Genomic DNA, 19,347 nt, shown 5'->3' on the forward strand with positions numbered 1-19,347 from the left:
TAAAATGTGATTTAACCAATTATGTTTTTTTTATTCCTGTTAAAACTACTGAAATCCGGGTTGGATGTTGAAGGAACAAGGATTATTTTAGTGACAGGCAGAGATACCAAGAGCAACTTCTAGACCCCCTCACTAGTCATCCTGACACCTCATTTTTAGATTCAAAGATTCGAAAATGTTACATTTAGAGCTCCAGTAGTTTCGCGCGTATTTCCGTGCTGCACTTGAACGCACCACCATAATCTCTTCGCCCTCCGCCTTAAAAACAGAAGGAGGAAAGATCTGAAGATTCCGCAGCATCAAGCAGCACTTTCCTCCTACACGCTGCTGTCAACACACCCTCAGGTAAACTTTATATCTCTTTACTCAAACAAAAACACACACAACAAACTTTTCTGTCACGATAAATCCTACCAAACGTCATTTAACGAAATCGCTGCGAGGCTGAAAGATTGTTTTACTTTAAAGTTAAAAATGCTTGTAAACTTGTGATAAAACATTTTTAAGGTGGATTAGTTTGCAAAAGCAATGATGATATATGTGTATTTGAAAAAGAGATAAGTGATGTTTATCGTCTTTCCATGATACGAACATCTTTACTTTAGCTAGCGTTCACACCCCCACTTCCGGTACGCTTTCAAAAATAAAGTTCGTAAACTGAACTTAAAATGACGCCGTAAACGTGATTTAAATGTGTATGAAAGAAAAGTTAATTTAAAGATAGAATATATACTCCTGAAATGGCAATTTGCAGTAAACAAAAACCATGATAAGGGAAGAATGCTACACTGAAATACAAGAGATTAAGTCACACAACAATGTATAAAAGTACATTTTTGGAGCTGATCACCAAGAAAACTATACTAATAAAACGAAATGATTAACTTAAAATGTTTCCTAAAATGGAAGCTGCGTTTTGTATTCAGATTATCTCAGTATAGCATTTTCTTCAGAAAACGATTTGCATTAGAAAACACTTCCCATTTGCTTGTTTACCAGGCTTTTACTTTGAAGTTAACATTACAACCCTCCTTTTCTTATATAGCAGCATTATCAGGTAAAACAAATATATAGTTTGTCATAGATTTTTAATCGTTGGGACCACTTGTTCACCAGACCGGGAAGTAGAACATCTGAACCACACAGCAGTCTGAGGCGGTGTGTTCACTGGTGACCACACGGAACCACATGACGCCACACCCATGTTCCTCTGAAGACCACAGCGGGGGGTACCTCTGCAGGCTTTTGAACGTTTCAGAGACAAAAACACACCCATGAAGAGCAGAATAACCTGGAAGAGACGGCAACTCAATTTACTTCTGAAGCAGTAAAAACTGTAAAGATGATAAACAAGTATTCAATATGTTAAGCATTTTATAAACAATCCATATGTTGTTAAATAAATGCAGCAAAGTATAACAAAAGAAGAATTTTATTTTCAAAGAAACACATAGAGGAGCAGATTAGGGAAGTGATCATTTCCAGTTCATAGTTTTAAAAAATCAAAAGACATCATGTATTTTTCATGAAACATGTTTAACTCATTAACCTGATATTTTTTTTCTTGTAAATTTTCAAACATTAAACCTAAAATTATTAGTACTGCTAAGAATAGAATAAACATTGATGGACAGCCACGTTATTGAAGAAACTAAACACATTAGTATTAGTTTAGACCGAAGCGACTCGCGTTTGTTGAGTCACAGGGACTGAGATGCGTTTGTTGTTTGGGTTTGTTTATGAATTCATAAACGCTAGTTTCACAAAACACAACTGCCGTACTGACATGTTTTTCATTTGTATACAGCTAAATAGATTTTTTTTAACGCTTCAACTGGCTAATTTCCCATGATCCTCCTGACCCTAGTCACTGACCCGAGAGCTAAACCATGCTATGTGGTGCTAGTAAGTATCAGTAGCCACTGAGGCTCAAAATAAACACACAGAAACACACACACACACACACTTTTATCTCATGTTTACTCGGCTGCTGATCCACGGAGAAACCAGACCACACTCGTTCCTGTTCGTCATCCTGTCACGTGACTCCGGGGTTTCTCAATCTAGTGTTTGTGTTTCGGTTTAAATCTCGACCAAGTGGATCCGTGATGTGCGTCTGATGTTGTGTGCAGAAGGATGGTGGTGCCGTACGAGGGTCAGTCCTTCTCGGCGCTGCAGCGGCAGTCCCAGCAGAGTGGACGTCTGTTCGAGGACCCTCTGTTCCCCGCCGCCGACCAGTCCCTCTTCTACCAGAATAACCGCATCGGTCATGTCACCTGGAAGAGACCGAAGGTAAGAATCAACACTTTGGAGTAGGAAGGTCTTTTCAAAACATTGTTCTGGGTTTTGAGGTCATTCAGTATTTTAAATGTTGAATACCTGGACCTGTATGTCCAATTAAAGCTGAAGGTTAAAAAACTCTAGTCTCTCACCTTTAATTCAAGGAAGGTCCGACACCCGGACTATAAGTCCAAGGTACAGGTCGTAAGATACATCCGTGTTGTGTATGTTTTCAAGGTGTTCCCCCGTCTGTGGGTCTTAAAGCGAACAATCGTCTGGTGGGTGTGTCCGCCGAGAGCAAATTTGTTTTGCTAGCGTGTCAAATCTGCTGAGCTAATAGAGTCACAGAAATGAATTGACTTTAAAGACTCCCATCGAGGAGGAATGATCTACTTTTGTGTGTTTTCATAAAAATCTTGGAGAAGATTCTGTAAACGTCTCATCCAGTGAAACCGTTCAGATCATGCTCACCTCCTTTTACGATGATGGTCAACTTCCCCGCAGATGAATAATTAAACAGGAAGTCATGGGCACTCCCGTCGATCACTATTATGGATCGGTCAGCGAGAGCAAAGTTTGAGGTTTTACTTTTGTGCAAAAAAGCTCGAGTTGGAAGTGTTTTTCTTTCCGAACACTAACTGACGGAGATAAGGAGTTTGTCTTTAATATCTGATCTTCTCTATCATTTGAGGAATTTTCCTCGATAAGAGTCAGGAATCCATGATTTTCTTCTCACTTTACCTTCGTCTGTGTCTCTTAACTTCTCAACATGTCCTTCTGAAAACACTAATTTCTGTTCTTATTTCACTGTTGATGCACCTGTCTGCACTCTCTTCTTCACCTCCCTTTATTTTACAACTAATTTGTTACAAACTAAAATGAGTAAGACGACTGTGTAGATAAGAGTTTTTGAACTTCAGAGAAAAATATGAAACTTTTTGTCTGGGTTGAGTTTAAAAAACAAAGTAACTATAAAAGACGTCAGACAACCTAAAAATCTAAAAAGGCAACAATCACAAAGACAAACATGAACAACGTTTAAATCGTTTTTTAAAAGAGGTCAAACCTTATTATCGCTTACAAGTCTAACAACAAAGTCTTACAGAAGTTCACAAAAAAGGTTTTTCTTTCTTCTGCAACTTACTAAACGTCTTATTTTTTATTTGCAATTGGATTATGTTTTGCAAAATAATGAAAGATATTTAAAAAAACGAGGCAAGTTGATTATTTTGGTATATTACAAATATATATTTTAAATTCATCTTTTGTTTATAGAACAAGGAAAATGTGGTGGTTAAATGTAACATCTCAAAGATAAAACTCAAACTTATTCCTGCTGTTGGTTCCCTTTTGAGCTATTCTGGATTCACAAGCTCTGTCATCTGCGTCCCACCCGGGGCCTCCACCTCTCACTGCTGTGGTTGGTTTTTTCAAACATCCTTGTAATCACAGGGAGTCCACATTTACTCGCGGTGGTCGACCGTTTGCTGCCCACCAGGCTTGTGGCGTCGCGTGACCACCGGGACTCTAGTAGTGCTGAATGTGAATGATGACTGACTCGTGTCCTGGAGGCCATATCTGGCTTTGTCATGTCATTTTACGTGATCCTCAATCTCACAACGTCTTTCCTCATTCTTTATCTATAGTCAACTATAAAACTGATCGTATCAGAACGAACACAAAATATCTTTTGTTAAGTCAAACTACTTCTGTGTTTCTCATTTCCTGTCGTTCCAGGTGTTTTTTTTCCCCCTCATCTTTTATTATTTGCCAAGTTACTTCCTGTCTTTATTCAAGTGCTTGTTAAACTACTTCCTGTTATTGTTTCACTTTCCCTTTTTTTTTAAATACTCGCGTGAGTCGTCATGTTCTCCGGCGCCCCCTTCACTAACCAGACTTTACCGCCCCCCAGGAGCTGAGCGGCGACCCTCACCTGTTCGTGGACGGCATCAGTGCCCATGACCTTCACCAGGGTCAGCTAGGAAACTGCTGGTTCGTCGCCGCCTGCTCCAGCCTGGCGTCCAGAGAGCTGCTGTGGCAGAAGGTGAGTGTTGCCAGTTTTACACTGTGAGGAAGTGAAAGTTGAACCAAAGAAAGCGGGTCAAACAGGAGCAGGAGCTTGGATCTGTCTGATCCAAACTAGAGTGCAAATTGGGCTCCGGGCTCGTCTGGATCAAATGAGGTCGTGACCATCAGCCTCGATCTGCAAATGCAACGATCAGTCGATGGTTAGAGAGGAGGATTGATTTTCTTTCTTGTCACACAACCACAGCACCATCTCATTTTCTGCTCTGGGTCCTGAGTGCAACTTTCTGCTGCCACTCTGGCTATAGTTGTAGTATCACATGACATTGCCAAACACAGATTACAGTTAGTTTTGCTTCTAATGTTTCTCCAATTTAAACTTCATACTTCCATTACGAACTGCCAAACTTCCTTCCTGTGTGAATGTGGTTCTACTCTGAGTGTCTGTCTTATCGTCCAGACTGTCAAATACTCGCTATTTTAAAAAAAACAACAAAACAAGGTTTTTCAAGACATTAATGGCCAGATTTGATGATTCGAGGCGGGACTTCAAAATTGAAAATACACATTGATGCTACTGCTGTGATGGTTAAAACGTTTAAAGGTTTTCAGGATGATTCACTTTTAACTTTTTTAAATATTAAATTATTTACATTGATAATCTTTAACCTATATATTAAAATACCTATATAATATATTTTACAAGTCTCCAATTCATCTATAGTTCTTTATTATGTAGTCACAGTAAAAATGGCTTCAACCATCATGTCTACTGATGATGTGGCAGGTTTGATATAGACACGACTTTGACCTACTGACCTTTACCAGCCTGCTCCTCATTAAGTCTTTATATGAAACGTTGAAAAATAATTCCACTGCAAAGGTCAGTATTTTATTTAGTTGATGTGGATATTTACACAAAATGACGGGTTTGAACAGACTATCAGTGATGGAGAGAAACTTTCGGGGTTTGATGACCAGCAACGTTGGGGTGACAGTGATTTGTAAAAGTCATTTTTCGGGGGTGAACTCCACTGAGCAGCTGAGGTCGGCCGCCTTGGCTCCGTCCTTGCAGGCAAACAGGAAGTACATGACTTTCCGGACTTTGGCCAGCTCGGCGATCCTCTCTCCGAACTCCTGCATGTCCGCCTCCAGACATTTCAGCTGCGAATCCTCGGGATCGTCTGCGTTTCGCCAAAAGGTTCCGATGGGTTCCAGCAGCTGGCGGGTCATCAGGTGGGTGAGGTCGGGGGTCCAGTGTTGGGAGATCCCCGTGATGGTGACCCTGCCGTGGCCCTGGAGAGAGAAGCGCCAGCGGGAGAAGCTCAGGTCCGGGCTGTGAAAGTCCAGGCGATAGACCGCCTCGTGAGGGAGCAGCAGACGCTCGCCTTCCTGACGCTTCTGACCAGACTTCTGCAGAGACGACACCCGGAGACGCATCATCTGCAGAGAAGACTTTGGTTAATCACAAAGCCTGTAGAGATCCTGGTGAAGCCAACGATCGGGAGGTCATCGGGTTAGAAGACCCTCAGGACTTATTGACTCCTGATTGATTCTGATGGTTGGTTTGGGTGTTTTCTTTTCGATCTTTAGCCACGCTGGTCAGCATTAGACCCATAACTGGTTCCCAACCAGACTAAATGGGTTTTTATTGTGTATTTCAACGAAATAATGTTAGTTAGGTTGAAGTACTTTGTATGCGTTACCTCTGCGAAGAAGGTTATGTGGTTTTCTGCTAGAAAAACAACTAAACAATGAAATATGATTCAAAGAACTGTTGATAATGGAAAAAAATATTGGATGATTACATTTTTTGATGTGATCAGTCTGGTTTCAAGAAAAAAATGAAGGATTCTTTATTCACTCCTGCTTTGTCAAATCTGGTTAAAAAAAATAGCAAATGACTTTGATAAATCAAATTTAATCTGATAACCGTGAGCCATTTTTAAATTCCCCAAAATCTAGAATAATCAAATTTTTATTGTTTTCATTTTTTTTTTAAATTCTCGATCAGGAAGCGTCACAATCCTCTACAATTCTTGAATCATGCAAGTTATTGATTACATTTTATGTTGTGTTATTATAACGCAATTTGTGATGAGCTCCTGGGCAGAGGTTTGTTCCGTCGCTAGTGTATTATTCAATTCTGGTCATTCATGTTTACTGCTTGAAAACTGATTTTTTTTTTTTGCTATAAGGATTCATTTCCCAATGAAAACATTTACCAAGACAAGAAAAACATGGCTTCTGTTTGACTTTCATTTCAAAATACAGAATAGACAGAAATAAAATCATAGTGTGAAGTTAATGGAAACTAAAACTAAACTTGAATATAAACATGGCAAACAACATGATTTTACAGTATATTTATAAAATGAATTTATTTGCAACTGACATTAAGCTACTTTTTGTTGCCCACTATGTGAAACATCTACTTATGGAATAACAGTGAAACTTGTTTATCTGCAGATAAATCTCTTTGAAAATAGTTTGAAAGATATACAAACCTCCGTCAGCGGGTTGTCCTCTTTAAACTCCAGTACCGTGGTGTCAGGAGGAGCGCTGGCCCGGTCCATGTTGCAGGTTCTCGTCCCGGTTCTGATGCCAGAGTGAAGAGTGACCTTCTACCGCGATGCATCTCCAACTATTTCCATGACACACGCCCCACTCTGCCCCCCCTCCCCTCCTGACTCCACGCCCTCTCCCATCAGGCTGCTCTACATGTATATCTTTTTTTAAATCAACATTAACACCGTTGGTGGTTTGAATTTCTTGGCGTGATCAGGACTAGTCGGAGCTAAAACACTCAACCGTACAAAATTCTGATATATATTTGCCAAAACAAATTTACCTGAGTTCAGCTGAGGGAGCTGGGATGCATCGTGTTGCCCGGCAACAGACACTCCGATGACGTGCGAGAGGAAACTCGGGGAGTCTCCGGGGACGGAACTCGTCTTGACTCAATGGATCAGTCTGTATTTATATCCCTCACTGAACTCTCCAGGTTCTGGTGCGAGCGTGTTGTCAGCAGGGACCTCTCGTCAGGATGTGGGTGGTTGACACGCTCGCTTCAACAGGTGACGTCTTCGGGTTCAGGCCTCGGAGGTCGGATGCTATAATGCGAGTCTCTCTGGGGGGTCGCTGACGCGGAAGTTCTTGGCTGCTGGGTTAAAGAAAGTTTCACTTACGATCCGTTCATATGAGAGTAAATAAGCATTTTACCGTTTGTGTTTAATAGATTATTTATCAGTTTGAAAAAAAAAAACTTTGGGAAAAGGTAAGAAGATCAGTGTTGGAGAGAATTAATTTGGAAATGAAAATGAAATGTACCTTCTTTTTTTTTTTCATTTCAAGGCCTCATGCAGTCCAAATGAAAGTATAAAACCTATTGATTTAAAAAAAAAAACAACGTTTTTACTGGCACAGATGTAGGGTCAGAGGACCCAAAAGCAGAAACAGTATCCAAAAGTTACCATCTTTAATAGATAAAATCTACAAAGGATAAATCCAAAACAGGCTCCAACTAGTCCAAAAAAAAGAATAAATCTTACTTCAACAGAAAACGCTGACAAATGTAAGAAACAATCCCAGTATCCTGGACGGTATATGCAATAAAGTGGCGATCTCTTCCTGCTTTGGAGCTCCTTTAGTAGAACTGATCAGCTCAGCTGTGCACACCAGCCTCCGACTAACAAAATAGGAAACAAACTAAGACAAAATGAACGAGGATCATGACTATCATTATTGTTGTTATACTAAATATAACTTAAAACAACATTTATTTTAGAACGTATGTTTCAAATTTTTATTATTTGGATTTTATGTGATAAATAAATTAAAGTATTTCATTTGTGGATTCTTTTTGAAATATACTGTACCTTTTATTGAAAATACTGCGTCGATCTTTGATTGAAAATGCTTCTTTAGTTTGGACGTTCGTCACAACATGTGCCTTCATTCTCAGGTGATCCCCGACTGGAAGGATCAGGAGTGGGACGGTGAGAAACCGGAGGCGTACGCCGGTATCTTCCATTTCCGCTTCTGGCGTTTCGGCGACTGGGTGGACGTGGTGATCGACGACCGGCTGCCCACCGCCAACGGAGATCTGATCTACTGCCACTCCAATGACAGCAACGAGTTCTGGAGCGCGCTGGTCGAGAAGGCCTACGCCAAGTAAGTTATTCCGTTGGAGACTTTGACGCCCATGATTCGTCTCACCAGCTTATTTTTCTCTCCAGGATGTGCGGCTGCTACGAGGCCCTGGACGGAGGGAACACGGCAGACGCGCTGGTGGACTTCACCGGCGGTGTGTCGGAGCCCATGAGCCTGGTGGAGAGCGACGTGAAGGAGGATGAAGACAAACGGAATGAGCTTTTCGAGAGAGTCCTTAAAGTCCACAACCGAGGGGGTCTGATCAGCTGCTCGATCCAGGTGAGGTCATGTGCCCAGTATGGGTCTAAGATAACATCGTAAATATGGCAATATTTTTCACTATCAATACTGAATCGCCATTAATGCACTGTTTTAACTCTAATTATTATTATTATTTTTTCTCATCATATTTTATTATAGTTATTGTATGGTTTATGTTGTAATAAATTGTATATAAAATAAAATAGTACGATTATTTTTATTTATTTACGACTTACTTGCAAAATATTCAAAGCGTTTTGTTTATTTTTGTGTTGCAATTAGAATTTTGGTCGCTAGATGGCAGCAGTCATTACAACCTCCTTAGTTAAAGGAGCAATGAAATCATGTGAGATCATGGCGTTGACTGAGGATGAGAGGATACTGTCAACTCCAGCCACTTTTAAAGTTGATGTTTGGACATATTTTGGTTTCAAAACAAATAAAAGCAGTCAAGACTTAGTCAAGAGTCATGTCAACACCAGTCATGTCCAGTCAAGTCAAGTACTCGACAATACTACAAATATATTCTTGTTCTTAAAGTATTGCAATATATCGTATCATTGCCCCTGTATTGTGACGCGTATCGTATGTCTCCAGGCGAAAACCGCTGCCGACATGGAGGCCCGACTTGATTGCGGTCTGGTCAAAGGTCACGCTTACGCAGTGACCGACGTGCGCCGGGTGCGACTGGGCCACGGCCTGCTGGCTTACTTCAGGTCCGACAAACTCACCATGATCCGCATGAGGAATCCCTGGGGCCAGCGCGAGTGGAACGGACCTTGGAGCGACAAGTAAGACTTTATCCAGAAACCCACAAAGATGTTTTTATTAGCTATGTTGCTATGTCAAAAGGGATTAAAAGCTGTTGTTTGTTGGCTGGGCGGCAAAGCATTATGGGAGCTGTTCAGGTCACTTTAACTGATAGGGTTGGTGAGAGGAAAGGCATCTTAATGCAATGTTGAATTTATAATTCAAGTGAAAAATATAATGTTTACTACTCTCCAGATTTTGTTCAAGGCCCCGGGTCTTAAGAACTTAATACCCAACATAAACAAAGGGACCAGTGTAAAACAAGATCATCTAAATGTTCCTCTTCCTCCAGCTCAGAAGAGTGGAAGAAGGTGAGCAAGAGTGAGAGAGAGAAAATCGGCGTGACCGTGCGAGACGACGGCGAGTTCTGGTGAGTCCAACAGTGCCTCTGGTGGTCACACGAGGATCCCGCATCCACTCACCCCTTTCGTCCCCCCTGCAGGATGACGTTCGACGACTTCATCAACAACTTCACCGACTTGATCCTGTGTCGTCTCATCAACACGTCCTACCTGAGTCTGCACAAGACCTGGGAGGAGACGGTGATCCGCGGCGTCTGGCGCCGACACGACGACCCGCTGCTCAACCGGGCCGGAGGCTGCACCAACAACCAGCACAGCTTTGTGCAGAACCCACAGGTGCCATTTCTTTGCGGTAGTCAGAGAGGTTTGTGCGACTAAAGAGGTCCGTGTGTCGCAGTACGTGTTCGACGTGAAGAAGCCTGAAGACGAGGTGCTGATCTGTCTGCAGCAGAGGGACCGCAGGGCCTCACTGAAGGGTGGCCAGGGCCAGAACCTGCCCATCGGCTTTGATATACACAAGGTATGTGCGTTTGTTTTTGTGTTGACTTGTGTGTGACAGTGCTGTACCTGATGTTACCATTGTGTGTGTGTGTGTGTTTGTGTTTGTGTGTGTGTACATGCACGTGTGTGCAGGTGGAGTTGAACCGCACCTATCGAATGCACGTGAAGCAGCAGAAAGTCGGCGGCAGCGCCTACATCAACTCCAGGTCTGTCTTCGTGCGGATCGACCTGAAGGAGGGTCGCTACGTCATCATCCCCACGACCTTTGAACCCGGGCTGGAGGGAGACTTCCTGCTGCGCATCTTCACTGATGTTCCCTCCGACTGCAGGTTCGTCAAACGAAACATTCAGCACCGGATCTCAGCAGACTACAGTGCTGCGCATGTGCAAAACACGAGGCCAAAGCAATCAATCCATGAGAAATCAAACATAAAACTTACATGAACTACTTGATTGATCTACTAACAGAAATAATTAAAACAGAATAAAATGTTTATTAACATTTGAAAGTCAATTCTACATAAATGTATCATCTGTAACGTCTATGATACAAGCATTATCCAGGTATTTTAATAAATGGAATAAAAAACATTATTTGTATGTTTAGTGATGTTTTTTATTAAACTATTAGCTTTAATATGCGAGTATTAGTCAAATGGATTGATTTTTTTTTTATACACAATTGCAATACTTGAAATTCAAATTAAATGAAATATTATATAATTATATAATAGATATATATTTGTTTTAAGTATACATTTTACTTCAATTATGGTCTTTAGAAAATAATTTTTATGAAGCCACAGTGTTTGTTTTATGACAGCAATGATGCTTAATATTTTGGTACAACATACAGTGTTACTTAAGTTATCTTTATATACAAATAAAGCTCATGAATGAATCAATTAATTTTAAACAAATTACTTGTTAGTGTCATACACTTATATTCACCTCTTGAAGTGTATTCTTTGTCGCTTTAAACATTGATTTATGATTCCTTCCATGATAGTGATGTGTACAGAATAGTAGTTGGCTCAACAGAAGTCTAAGCTAATCGTGTTTACTTCATTGTGTAAAAAACTTAAAACTAAATACATATTTTTTAAATTGTAGATTTTGTTGTGAACCCCTGGGAGACGTCCACAGTATAATATTATTATCTTGTAAGCTCCTCCCAAACTGTTCCAAACCTTCTCTAATTCTCACCGTCCTCTCTAGCGAGCTGACCCTGGACGAGCCCCCCCAAACCTGCTGGTCTGGAGTCTGTGGTTACCCCTCCCTGGTCACTCAAGTCCACGTCGTGGAAGCTAACGGACTCGCGGGACAGGACTCGGATGGAGGTACGTTGTGTTAGCTTAAAAAGAACAAACATTTGTTTACAGATCAGGGGGTTTAGGACACACCCTCAGGGGGTTAGGCTTTTGGCTTCTTGTCCTCGGGCTCATTATCAACTGTAATAAGAGTAAAGACAGAGTCTTTAGTTTCATTATAATTCTGTTGTTTAAGACCTGATTCAAAATGCACATTTCAAATCAAGGGTAACCCCTCAAACGTTTCTTCAGCTAGAATTGTTTTTTAAATTAACCCCTTAGATCTGGATAGATCTCTTAGTAGGGATGGGCAAAGTTAGAATCCCTCAGGGGCCACATTATATACTAAGACTGATGTAAGGGCCATCAATCCAAAAGAAAGAAGGGACAAATAAAAGGAGATTTAATTAGATTGGAAAACTTAATGTAAAAATAAAATAAAAAGAACATTATATATAATAATATACTGTATATTGCATATTTTTTTATTTTCGAATTAATTCATTTATAGATCCTTAACAAAAAAAATGTATTATATTATATACTTACTTACTTATACAACCCAAAAGAACAAATGCAATCAGGGTGTAGTTTTCCATTTTTTTATGAAATACAACTTAATAAGCTATTTTATTGTGTAATGTTTTAATTAAAAAAAACATTTACTCTAGAAATATTATACAAAAACCTACTTTTTTCAAAAATATTCACTAAAAATTGACAGATAAAAGAGAAAAAGATCCTCAAACAAATACATTTTATGACTTGAATGAGTTAAAACAATAAAATAAAACAATTATAGATTAAAATAGGAGCCATATTTTGAGCCCATGTCTGTCTTATGGGGTCAACTACCTTAAATAAGTCTAGGGCGTATTTCATTCATTCATACATACACTATTTCCTGCACATGCTCTCGGTTGTTCTGCCTTCTAACTATCTCCAACTCGCTGTGCAGCTTCAGATCCGTACGTAATCATTCGCTGTGAGGGCCACAAAGTACGGTCCACAGTCCACAAGACGACCCGCAGTCCACACTTCGACACCAAAGGTCTCTTCTACCGGAAGAAGTCCAAGCAGCCGATCAGCATCGAGGTTCGTGTGTCGGTCCAGGAAAGAAAAGGTTTGAGTGACGACCTGGACTTCCTCTCTCTCCAGATCTACAACCACAACATGGTCAAGGACTCCTTCCTGGGTCAGGTGACGCTGCCTGCCGAGCAAGGTGAGTTCGGCCAGACGGTGCACCTGAAGGACAAAGGCAACCGTCGAGACAACGACCTCCCGGGAACCATCTCCGTTGTCATAGTGACCAGCTCGATCCTCACCAACATCTGAGTCCGTGCTCTACAGTCAAGAGACAAAGTCTTAGTTTACAGAATACTTCTGACGCTTGTTGATGTACAGTTTGGAGTTTCTCTGAATCTGAAGTTTTCTTTCCACACGGATCAGGAAAAAGTTCTACCTTCGATCCAACCAGAGTCTCTTATATATACAAAAGTCAACGAGACCAAAGTGTTAAGACAGGAATTGAAAACTAATTATCCTAAATATCCACGCTACATGATGGAACTGCAGGGAGGTGCCAAAAACGTAAAATATACAATTAACTCAGACAAGATTCAATTGTATATTCTTCCTTTTTTTCTTTTTTTTATATAAGTCAGAAAAGAACTACAAAACATGTCAGTATGATTTACAGGCCTTCGATTCATTGTTTTTAATGTTCTTTCTAGTTATTCTGACATGAAAGAAAGAGTTGAGTTAGTGATGAATTTAAAAAGCTACAATGAAACTGATTGTTATAGATGATTGAATTATTCGTCATGTTGACATCTATGATTCAGGATTCCTTGAATCATGAAATACTGTAAAAGGCACCAATATTTGGTAAAGATGTCTCAAAAGAAACAAATCATCCATCCTTATTACTAAAGTGATTCATTTGACGCCTCACTTATCTTTGTGAAGATGCATCGTCACTGTGATCTCCGTGGGTCTCGACTAGCATTTTAAGTTTTACATCCATTTGTTCTAATCCTTACTCATCACACTTGGATTGGTGGTTTACCAATATTGATTTTATGGTTTACAAATATCTATATTCTTTTATCAACCACATGTACTTTACAAACACCACTTAAGAAGGTAGATGAATTACAAAAGTTCCTTTTAATGTAGCTCTTAGTTACTTATTATTAATAAACCATGATGATAAACATGTTATTGTCGATCTTAAAGTTAAACCAGCCTTTAACACTTGATGAGTTTACTTTACTTTTATGTCATTATAACTTTTTTTTACATTGTGTTACAAACTTTATAAACCAAGACCTTACTTTCTACATTTTCTTTGGAATGTTTTGTAAATAAAGCTGCGTTTAAAAATACATTTCAAGAGCTTTTTTTTTTACTTCTTTGCTGGTTGTTGTTGTTGAAATTAGTAACTCTTGTAACTTTTGTATTTAATCTGTTTTTTTTATTGAAAGTTAACAGTACATAAGACGTTTTTATTTGTGCAGGCTTTTCCTTGATTTTCTGGAACTCCTGTTGTGTTATCAGTGTTATCTTGCCCTTTAAAGTATATACTTTATTGAATATTGTTTTGATTCTTTAGGCGCTTTGTGAACCTGATCTGGAAAAGCTATACAAATAAAAATTACATACTTACTTGCATTTAAAACAAATTAAAATAAATATAAAGTTAAATGAACCCAATTCGCGGTGAAACAAACTATATTTAAAGTTTAAGTAAAGAGAAATGATGTATTACTGATTATAAATAAAATATAAAACGTATAATATACATAAGTATAATTTATAAATTTGGCAATATGAGTTACTCATCCCAAATAACACTTATTCAAATACCAGTTTGAAAAATACTTGTAAATGCGATATTTTAATAATAATTTAAAATAGTACTACATTACAAAATATTATGAAAATCGCGTTTAAATGCGTGTGAACTGATGAATAAAACAAAGAAAAAGTTTCTTTGTTACGTTTCATGAAAGCACTCTTTCGTTGGCTGTCACATTTTTTTGACCTCAGTGACGTCCAGATACGACACTCGGTCAACACGAGTTTCACCTTGTTGTGAGTCTCTCTCACACACACACATCATGAAACTGCACAAGTTCTGTTCGGCCCCGAACTGCAGGATCAGTTCCCGAGACATCGACAGAAGAAACTTCTACAAGTAAGATTTTTTATCTTTAAAATATGTCAAGAAGTTTCGTGTGTGATTCAGCTTTAAGCGACGTCACTACTCGAAGTACGCTTGACTTTACAATGTTTTTTTTTTTTTTTTTTCTCGGGACATGATGTGATTTTATTTTACCCTCTATCTTCTTAATATAAACATGTGATCACTTTTTAAAAAAGTATAACAAAATACTTTACAGCGATTCGCTTTACACATTTATGATGATGTCATCGCTGCCTTGGTAAACACGGAAGTGACGACACAAAGAAAAAGTCATCATGATGAAGTAAAAGAGAAATGTTTGTTATGTTAATAATCAAAGTCAAAGAGTTATCAGAATCGGAAAACCTTTTTATTTTTGTGTAGCCGACGTAATATTTAATATATATCATGAAAATAGTAATAAATAATAAATAAATAAAAGTAATTGGTTGGTTCCATGATAATCGGGACATGTATTTTATTCAGTGTTTGTCGTATCTTATTTTTTAGATATGAACATATTTCAATTTAAATAACTTTTAGTTCTTTATAATTCTTTAATCAACTTTAAGTTTTAACTTAACTATTCGACAAAGTTGATTTTCTTGTTATTGTTTTGTTAAAATTGCAGAGGGAGTGTTTTATTTCAAATAATTAAGTCGGCTCTGATTCATCCCCATAATAAAGTCGTTTTTAAAGCATTGTTTAAGGTAAGGTAAGGTAAAACTTTATTGAAATTGTTTTTTTTTCCAATAGCCACAAAAAATACAGCAATTTTTCATGAAAAATAAAAAATCAATCTAAATAAAATACGAACAAGATCATAAAGAGAAAGAACAAGATGACACAATCTAAGTCTAAAGATAAAGACAAAGAACATAGGTCAAAGAAAAACAACAAAGACAAAGGATACAAAGATTAACATAGAACAGAACATCCAGATACTTTCACTCCACTCCTGCCCCCGAACTCCCCCTAAAATAGTTTACAGTGAACTATTGAGCCTCCGCTTCCGAATTAAAGTACGAGTCCAGATGATGTTGTCATGGTTAAAAAGTCAGTGTAGCCAGCGATGAGAATGAATGTTTCATTTTGCAAACAAGCTAAAGTTATGTTATTGTCGCTGTCATGACAATTCTTCACTGTAATCGAGGTTTATTGTGAAACACTCTGATCACGTCAACTGAAACCGAGTTGATCTGCTTCATTATAATTTCATTGGGGTCCCCCTAAATCCTGTCTGTCTGTCCCAGGTTTCCCCTTCAGGACCAGGCCCGGCTCCAGCAGTGGCTCAAGTACATGGGTTGCGAAGGCTGGACCCCGTCCCGGCACCAGTACATCTGCCATAACCATTTCATTCCTTCCTGCTTCAAAGTTCATTGGGGGGTCAGATCTCTGGAGAGCAACGCGGTGCCAACAATCTTCAACAAGTTACAGGTTTGTTCATGTTAAGATCCCGATTAGTTTGGTTAAATAAAACCACATTTTCTATTTCATTCATTTCTACGAGTTAAGGGAACTGTTAAATATAAATTATTGTCTAAAACGGTTTGCTAATCTGACAGAAAACCAACGTGTGCATTTATTTATTAATATATATAGTACAACAAATAATAATAAAACATATATGTTTGAATCAAAGTATCACTGTTAATTACATCCCAGGGTCACACAACATGTATTGAGAAAGAAATTCAGTTATGAATATCAATTGTGTATTGGCAAGAATCTTGCGATACGATATGTATCACGATACGTATAGTATGCATATATTTTTGATACTCAAAAAACAAGGATATATTTGAAATATTGTCGAGTACTTGACTCTGGTGTTGCAGAATTTACAGACCACATGACTTTTGATGAAGTCGTAACTTCTACTTTTATTTTGTTTTGAAACCAAAATATGTCCAAACATCTGCTTTAAAATCTGCTTGCGTCGACTGTATCCTCTCGTCCTCAGTGATCGCAACATTTCAATGTCACTACATTTTAGCAGCGGAGGATTTAACGACTGGTGTGATCGAGCGTCCGGAAGTTTAACTGCGACACAAAAAATGAACAGGTTGCACGTTAAATTTAAAGAGAAATATCGACTTATTTCTATTCATTATCTCTCAGAAAAGAAACAACAGTATGACACGAACAGGAAGAGTTTGTTTTAATGAAAACAATGTTTCTTTCTAATGTGTTTTCAGAAGCGTAAAGCTTCAGACGAGGACACCAAGGATCCCAAACGTCTGCACTTGTCTCCCGGCGTGTCGGTGTGCGACGGAGCGGAGAGTCAGTCTCTCGACCCGCCTGTCTGGCTGACACCGGTGATCCAGTCGGCGGACGGTCACAGACGAGGGGGGTCCGAGACGGAGTTCTGTACCAGGGACGATTCGGTTCTGCCGATTATCGAGACCATATCGAGCGTCCTCCCCTGGGAGGAGACGCTGCTGTTCCCCTATTCACCAGACGTGGTGCTGTGCTCAGCCCTGAGCCCCGAACCCATCTCGTCCACGCTGCCAATCGTGTCCAAGCATCAGAGGACCAAAGAGGAGAAAGAGTCGCTGGAGCCGCCGGACCTGAAACCCTTGCTGGAGGAGCACTGGTGAGTTTTACAACTTTTTAACGATGACTTGGAATTAAATTGTGTTTTTAAGAGACTGGTTTGAGCTGAAAACATTCATCTTCAACACTGGTCTTCCTCCCGCAGCTACCACAAGCCGAGTCTGGACCGGGGTGAGTCGCGGGTGCTGAGGCTGCAGAGGACGGTCAGGCTGATTAAGCGTCGCCATCGACGACACGTCGCCAAGATGCTGCGGATGGAGACGACGCTGAACCAGCTGAGGAGTAGGCAGCTGCTGAACCAGGAGCGACTTCAGCTGCTGGAGCGAGTCAGTATACAGGGGGCGGTAGAGAGGGAGGTAGGGACGGGGAGGAGGGTCCACCTGGCGTGTCGAACCGGACCAGCAAGTCAAATACTTCAGTGTTGAAACTCATGTAACGACAGAATGGAAGTAGATCGGTGCCGTCGGAAGATCGAGTGTTTGAATTTAACATTTCTAATGTTGATGTTTTTCATTTTTAAATGTAATGTTGTTTTAAATGTATTTTTTTTATTTCAATTCCATTCATTCTTAGGTTGATTTAAAATTATTAAATTAGAAAATAAATGAACGTTTCTTTTACATATATAGTATGATATATAATGATTCTTATTCCTATAATTTCTTAATACATTTAAAAATTGAATATTTCAAAATTCTTAGGCTTTTAAAGTCAATATAAAAATATTGGTACTATTACTCACAACATTGTGTAATTGGTCTGAAAAGGCTACGAATATATATTTTTCTTAACATTTTTCTTATTGGAAAAAAGAAAAAAAACATTTTCATCACTAATTTTGAAAACGTTACAATTCCTTTAATTATACTATAATAATAAAGAAATAATCAACCTTTTAATATAACGAATATTGAATTAATTCAATCGTTTAATATATACAAATATTGAATTCAACAAAAAGTAATTTAAACATTTAAAAGTTAAAAAAAAAACAAACAATTATTTAATGCATTTTACCTTTCAATATAGACATTTTTTAAATTCAATTAAAAAAAATTGTAACCAAATAATGGATGGCACTGATGTACTTCCACAAGAGAGAGTTAAAAATAAATCTGAAATCTGAATCTACATCTGAAGAAGAATCTGTCAAATATACTCACGATTACTTTATATTTTGTTGTTGTCAGGCATACATCCAGAGCAGCGTGGGAGCGCCAGACGACAGCGAGACCGTGGCCATCCACGACATACGTGTCAACCTCGAGGCCCGCGCGCCAAATGTGGCCCGCCATGTGTTTTTATGTGGCCCGCCTGCCTTACCTTGACCAATGAGCATAAAAAATAAAAATAAAAAAAATAATTAAAAAAAATTGTCCGACAAACCAATCCCACAACAGACAAACACACACACACACACACACACACACACACACACACACACACACACACACACACACACACACACACACACACACACACACACACACACACACACACCGTGGCCTGTCAATCGCTCCCTGTCACATGACCGATTTCAGCAGGAAAAAGTGTCGCACAAGTTGCTGGCTGCTGGCTTGTAAAGAAACCTACATTTACCCACAATGCATGCCTACCGGTATTATGTTTCCCACGATTGACGCAACACTAGGCTGCAGCGTCTCCAAATCAATCCCAACAGGTGGAATTGAGAAATACAAATACATCCTCGCAAAATGTCCAAGAAGAGAAAAGTTGATGCGGAGGGAAGGCTATTTCAAGAAAGGTGTGAAGGCGAACACCTTGTTTGTGCTTCAAGGAGAAAGGCCTGTATGTCTTTTTTGTTATGAGGCAGTGACGGTTGTCAAAGAGTACAATCTACGCCGGCATTTTGACACCAAACACGGAGCTAAGTATGCCACATTTACCCATCAAGAAAAACAACAAATTGCCGAAGAATTAAAAGGCAAACTGCAAGCACAGC

The 19,347-nt window shown here is 39.2% G+C and overlaps 3 protein-coding genes across 3 annotated transcripts; 2 read left to right on the top strand and 1 right to left on the bottom strand.

The window, feature by feature from the left end:
- Positions 1 to 257: 257 nt before the first annotated feature.
- Positions 258 to 14,028, top strand: LOC148075346 (calpain-5-like). The gene is made up of 13 exons (XM_087795185.1): positions 258 to 345; positions 2,133 to 2,292; positions 4,193 to 4,324; positions 8,270 to 8,478; positions 8,544 to 8,736; positions 9,316 to 9,509; positions 9,821 to 9,898; positions 9,971 to 10,166; positions 10,228 to 10,350; positions 10,464 to 10,660; positions 11,550 to 11,671; positions 12,600 to 12,736; positions 12,800 to 14,028. Exons 2-13 carry the CDS (start codon positions 2,137 to 2,139, stop codon positions 12,974 to 12,976), a joined length of 1,914 nt encoding a protein of 637 aa, XP_087651311.1. The 5' UTR covers positions 258 to 345; positions 2,133 to 2,136; the 3' UTR covers positions 12,977 to 14,028.
- On the bottom strand, positions 4,359 to 8,244 carry LOC148075347 (olfactory marker protein-like). The gene is made up of 2 exons (XM_087795186.1): positions 6,813 to 8,244; positions 4,359 to 5,748 (listed from the first exon to the last, which is right to left on the bottom strand). Exons 1-2 carry the CDS (start codon positions 6,879 to 6,881, stop codon positions 5,317 to 5,319), a joined length of 501 nt encoding a protein of 166 aa, XP_087651312.1. The 5' UTR covers positions 6,882 to 8,244; the 3' UTR covers positions 4,359 to 5,316.
- A 683-nt stretch (positions 14,029 to 14,711) lies between the features above and the next one.
- On the top strand, positions 14,712 to 18,789 carry LOC148075348 (uncharacterized). Its single transcript, XM_087795599.1, has 5 exons — positions 14,712 to 14,840; positions 16,082 to 16,265; positions 17,027 to 17,424; positions 17,530 to 17,710; positions 18,575 to 18,789. The coding sequence occupies exons 1-5, from the start codon at positions 14,764 to 14,766 to the stop codon at positions 18,710 to 18,712; spliced, it is 978 nt and encodes a 325-aa protein (XP_087651725.1). The 5' UTR covers positions 14,712 to 14,763; the 3' UTR covers positions 18,713 to 18,789.
- The last annotated feature ends 558 nt before the right edge of the window (positions 18,790 to 19,347 follow it).

The sequence above is a fragment of the Callionymus lyra genome, chromosome 7, assembly GCF_982586985.1.
Source record: "Callionymus lyra chromosome 7, fCalLyr1.hap1.1, whole genome shotgun sequence".
Taxonomy (NCBI): domain Eukaryota; kingdom Metazoa; phylum Chordata; class Actinopteri; order Syngnathiformes; family Callionymidae; genus Callionymus; species Callionymus lyra.

Excerpts from the sequence above, each read along its gene's own strand:
- LOC148075347 (XM_087795186.1), bottom strand. The coding sequence starts at position 6,881 with ATGGACCGGGCCAGCGCTCCTCCTGACACCACGGTACTGGAGTTTAAA. Across the intron at positions 5,749-6,812 it reads AGGACAACCCGCTGACGGAG|ATGATGCGTCTCCGGGTGTC; the intron begins GTTTGTATATCT and ends TCTTCTCTGCAG.
- LOC148075348 (XM_087795599.1), top strand. The coding sequence starts at position 14,764 with ATGAAACTGCACAAGTTCTGTTCGGCCCCGAACTGCAGGATCAGTTCC. Across the intron at positions 14,841-16,081 it reads GACAGAAGAAACTTCTACAA|GTTTCCCCTTCAGGACCAGG; the intron begins GTAAGATTTTTT and ends TGTCTGTCCCAG. Across the intron at positions 17,711-18,574 it reads GACTTCAGCTGCTGGAGCGA|GCATACATCCAGAGCAGCGT; the intron begins GTCAGTATACAG and ends TGTTGTTGTCAG.
- LOC148075346 (XM_087795185.1), top strand. The coding sequence starts at position 2,137 with ATGGTGGTGCCGTACGAGGGTCAGTCCTTCTCGGCGCTGCAGCGGCAG. Across the intron at positions 2,293-4,192 it reads TCACCTGGAAGAGACCGAAG|GAGCTGAGCGGCGACCCTCA; the intron begins GTAAGAATCAAC and ends ACCGCCCCCCAG. Across the intron at positions 10,167-10,227 it reads GCTTTGTGCAGAACCCACAG|TACGTGTTCGACGTGAAGAA; the intron begins GTGCCATTTCTT and ends CGTGTGTCGCAG.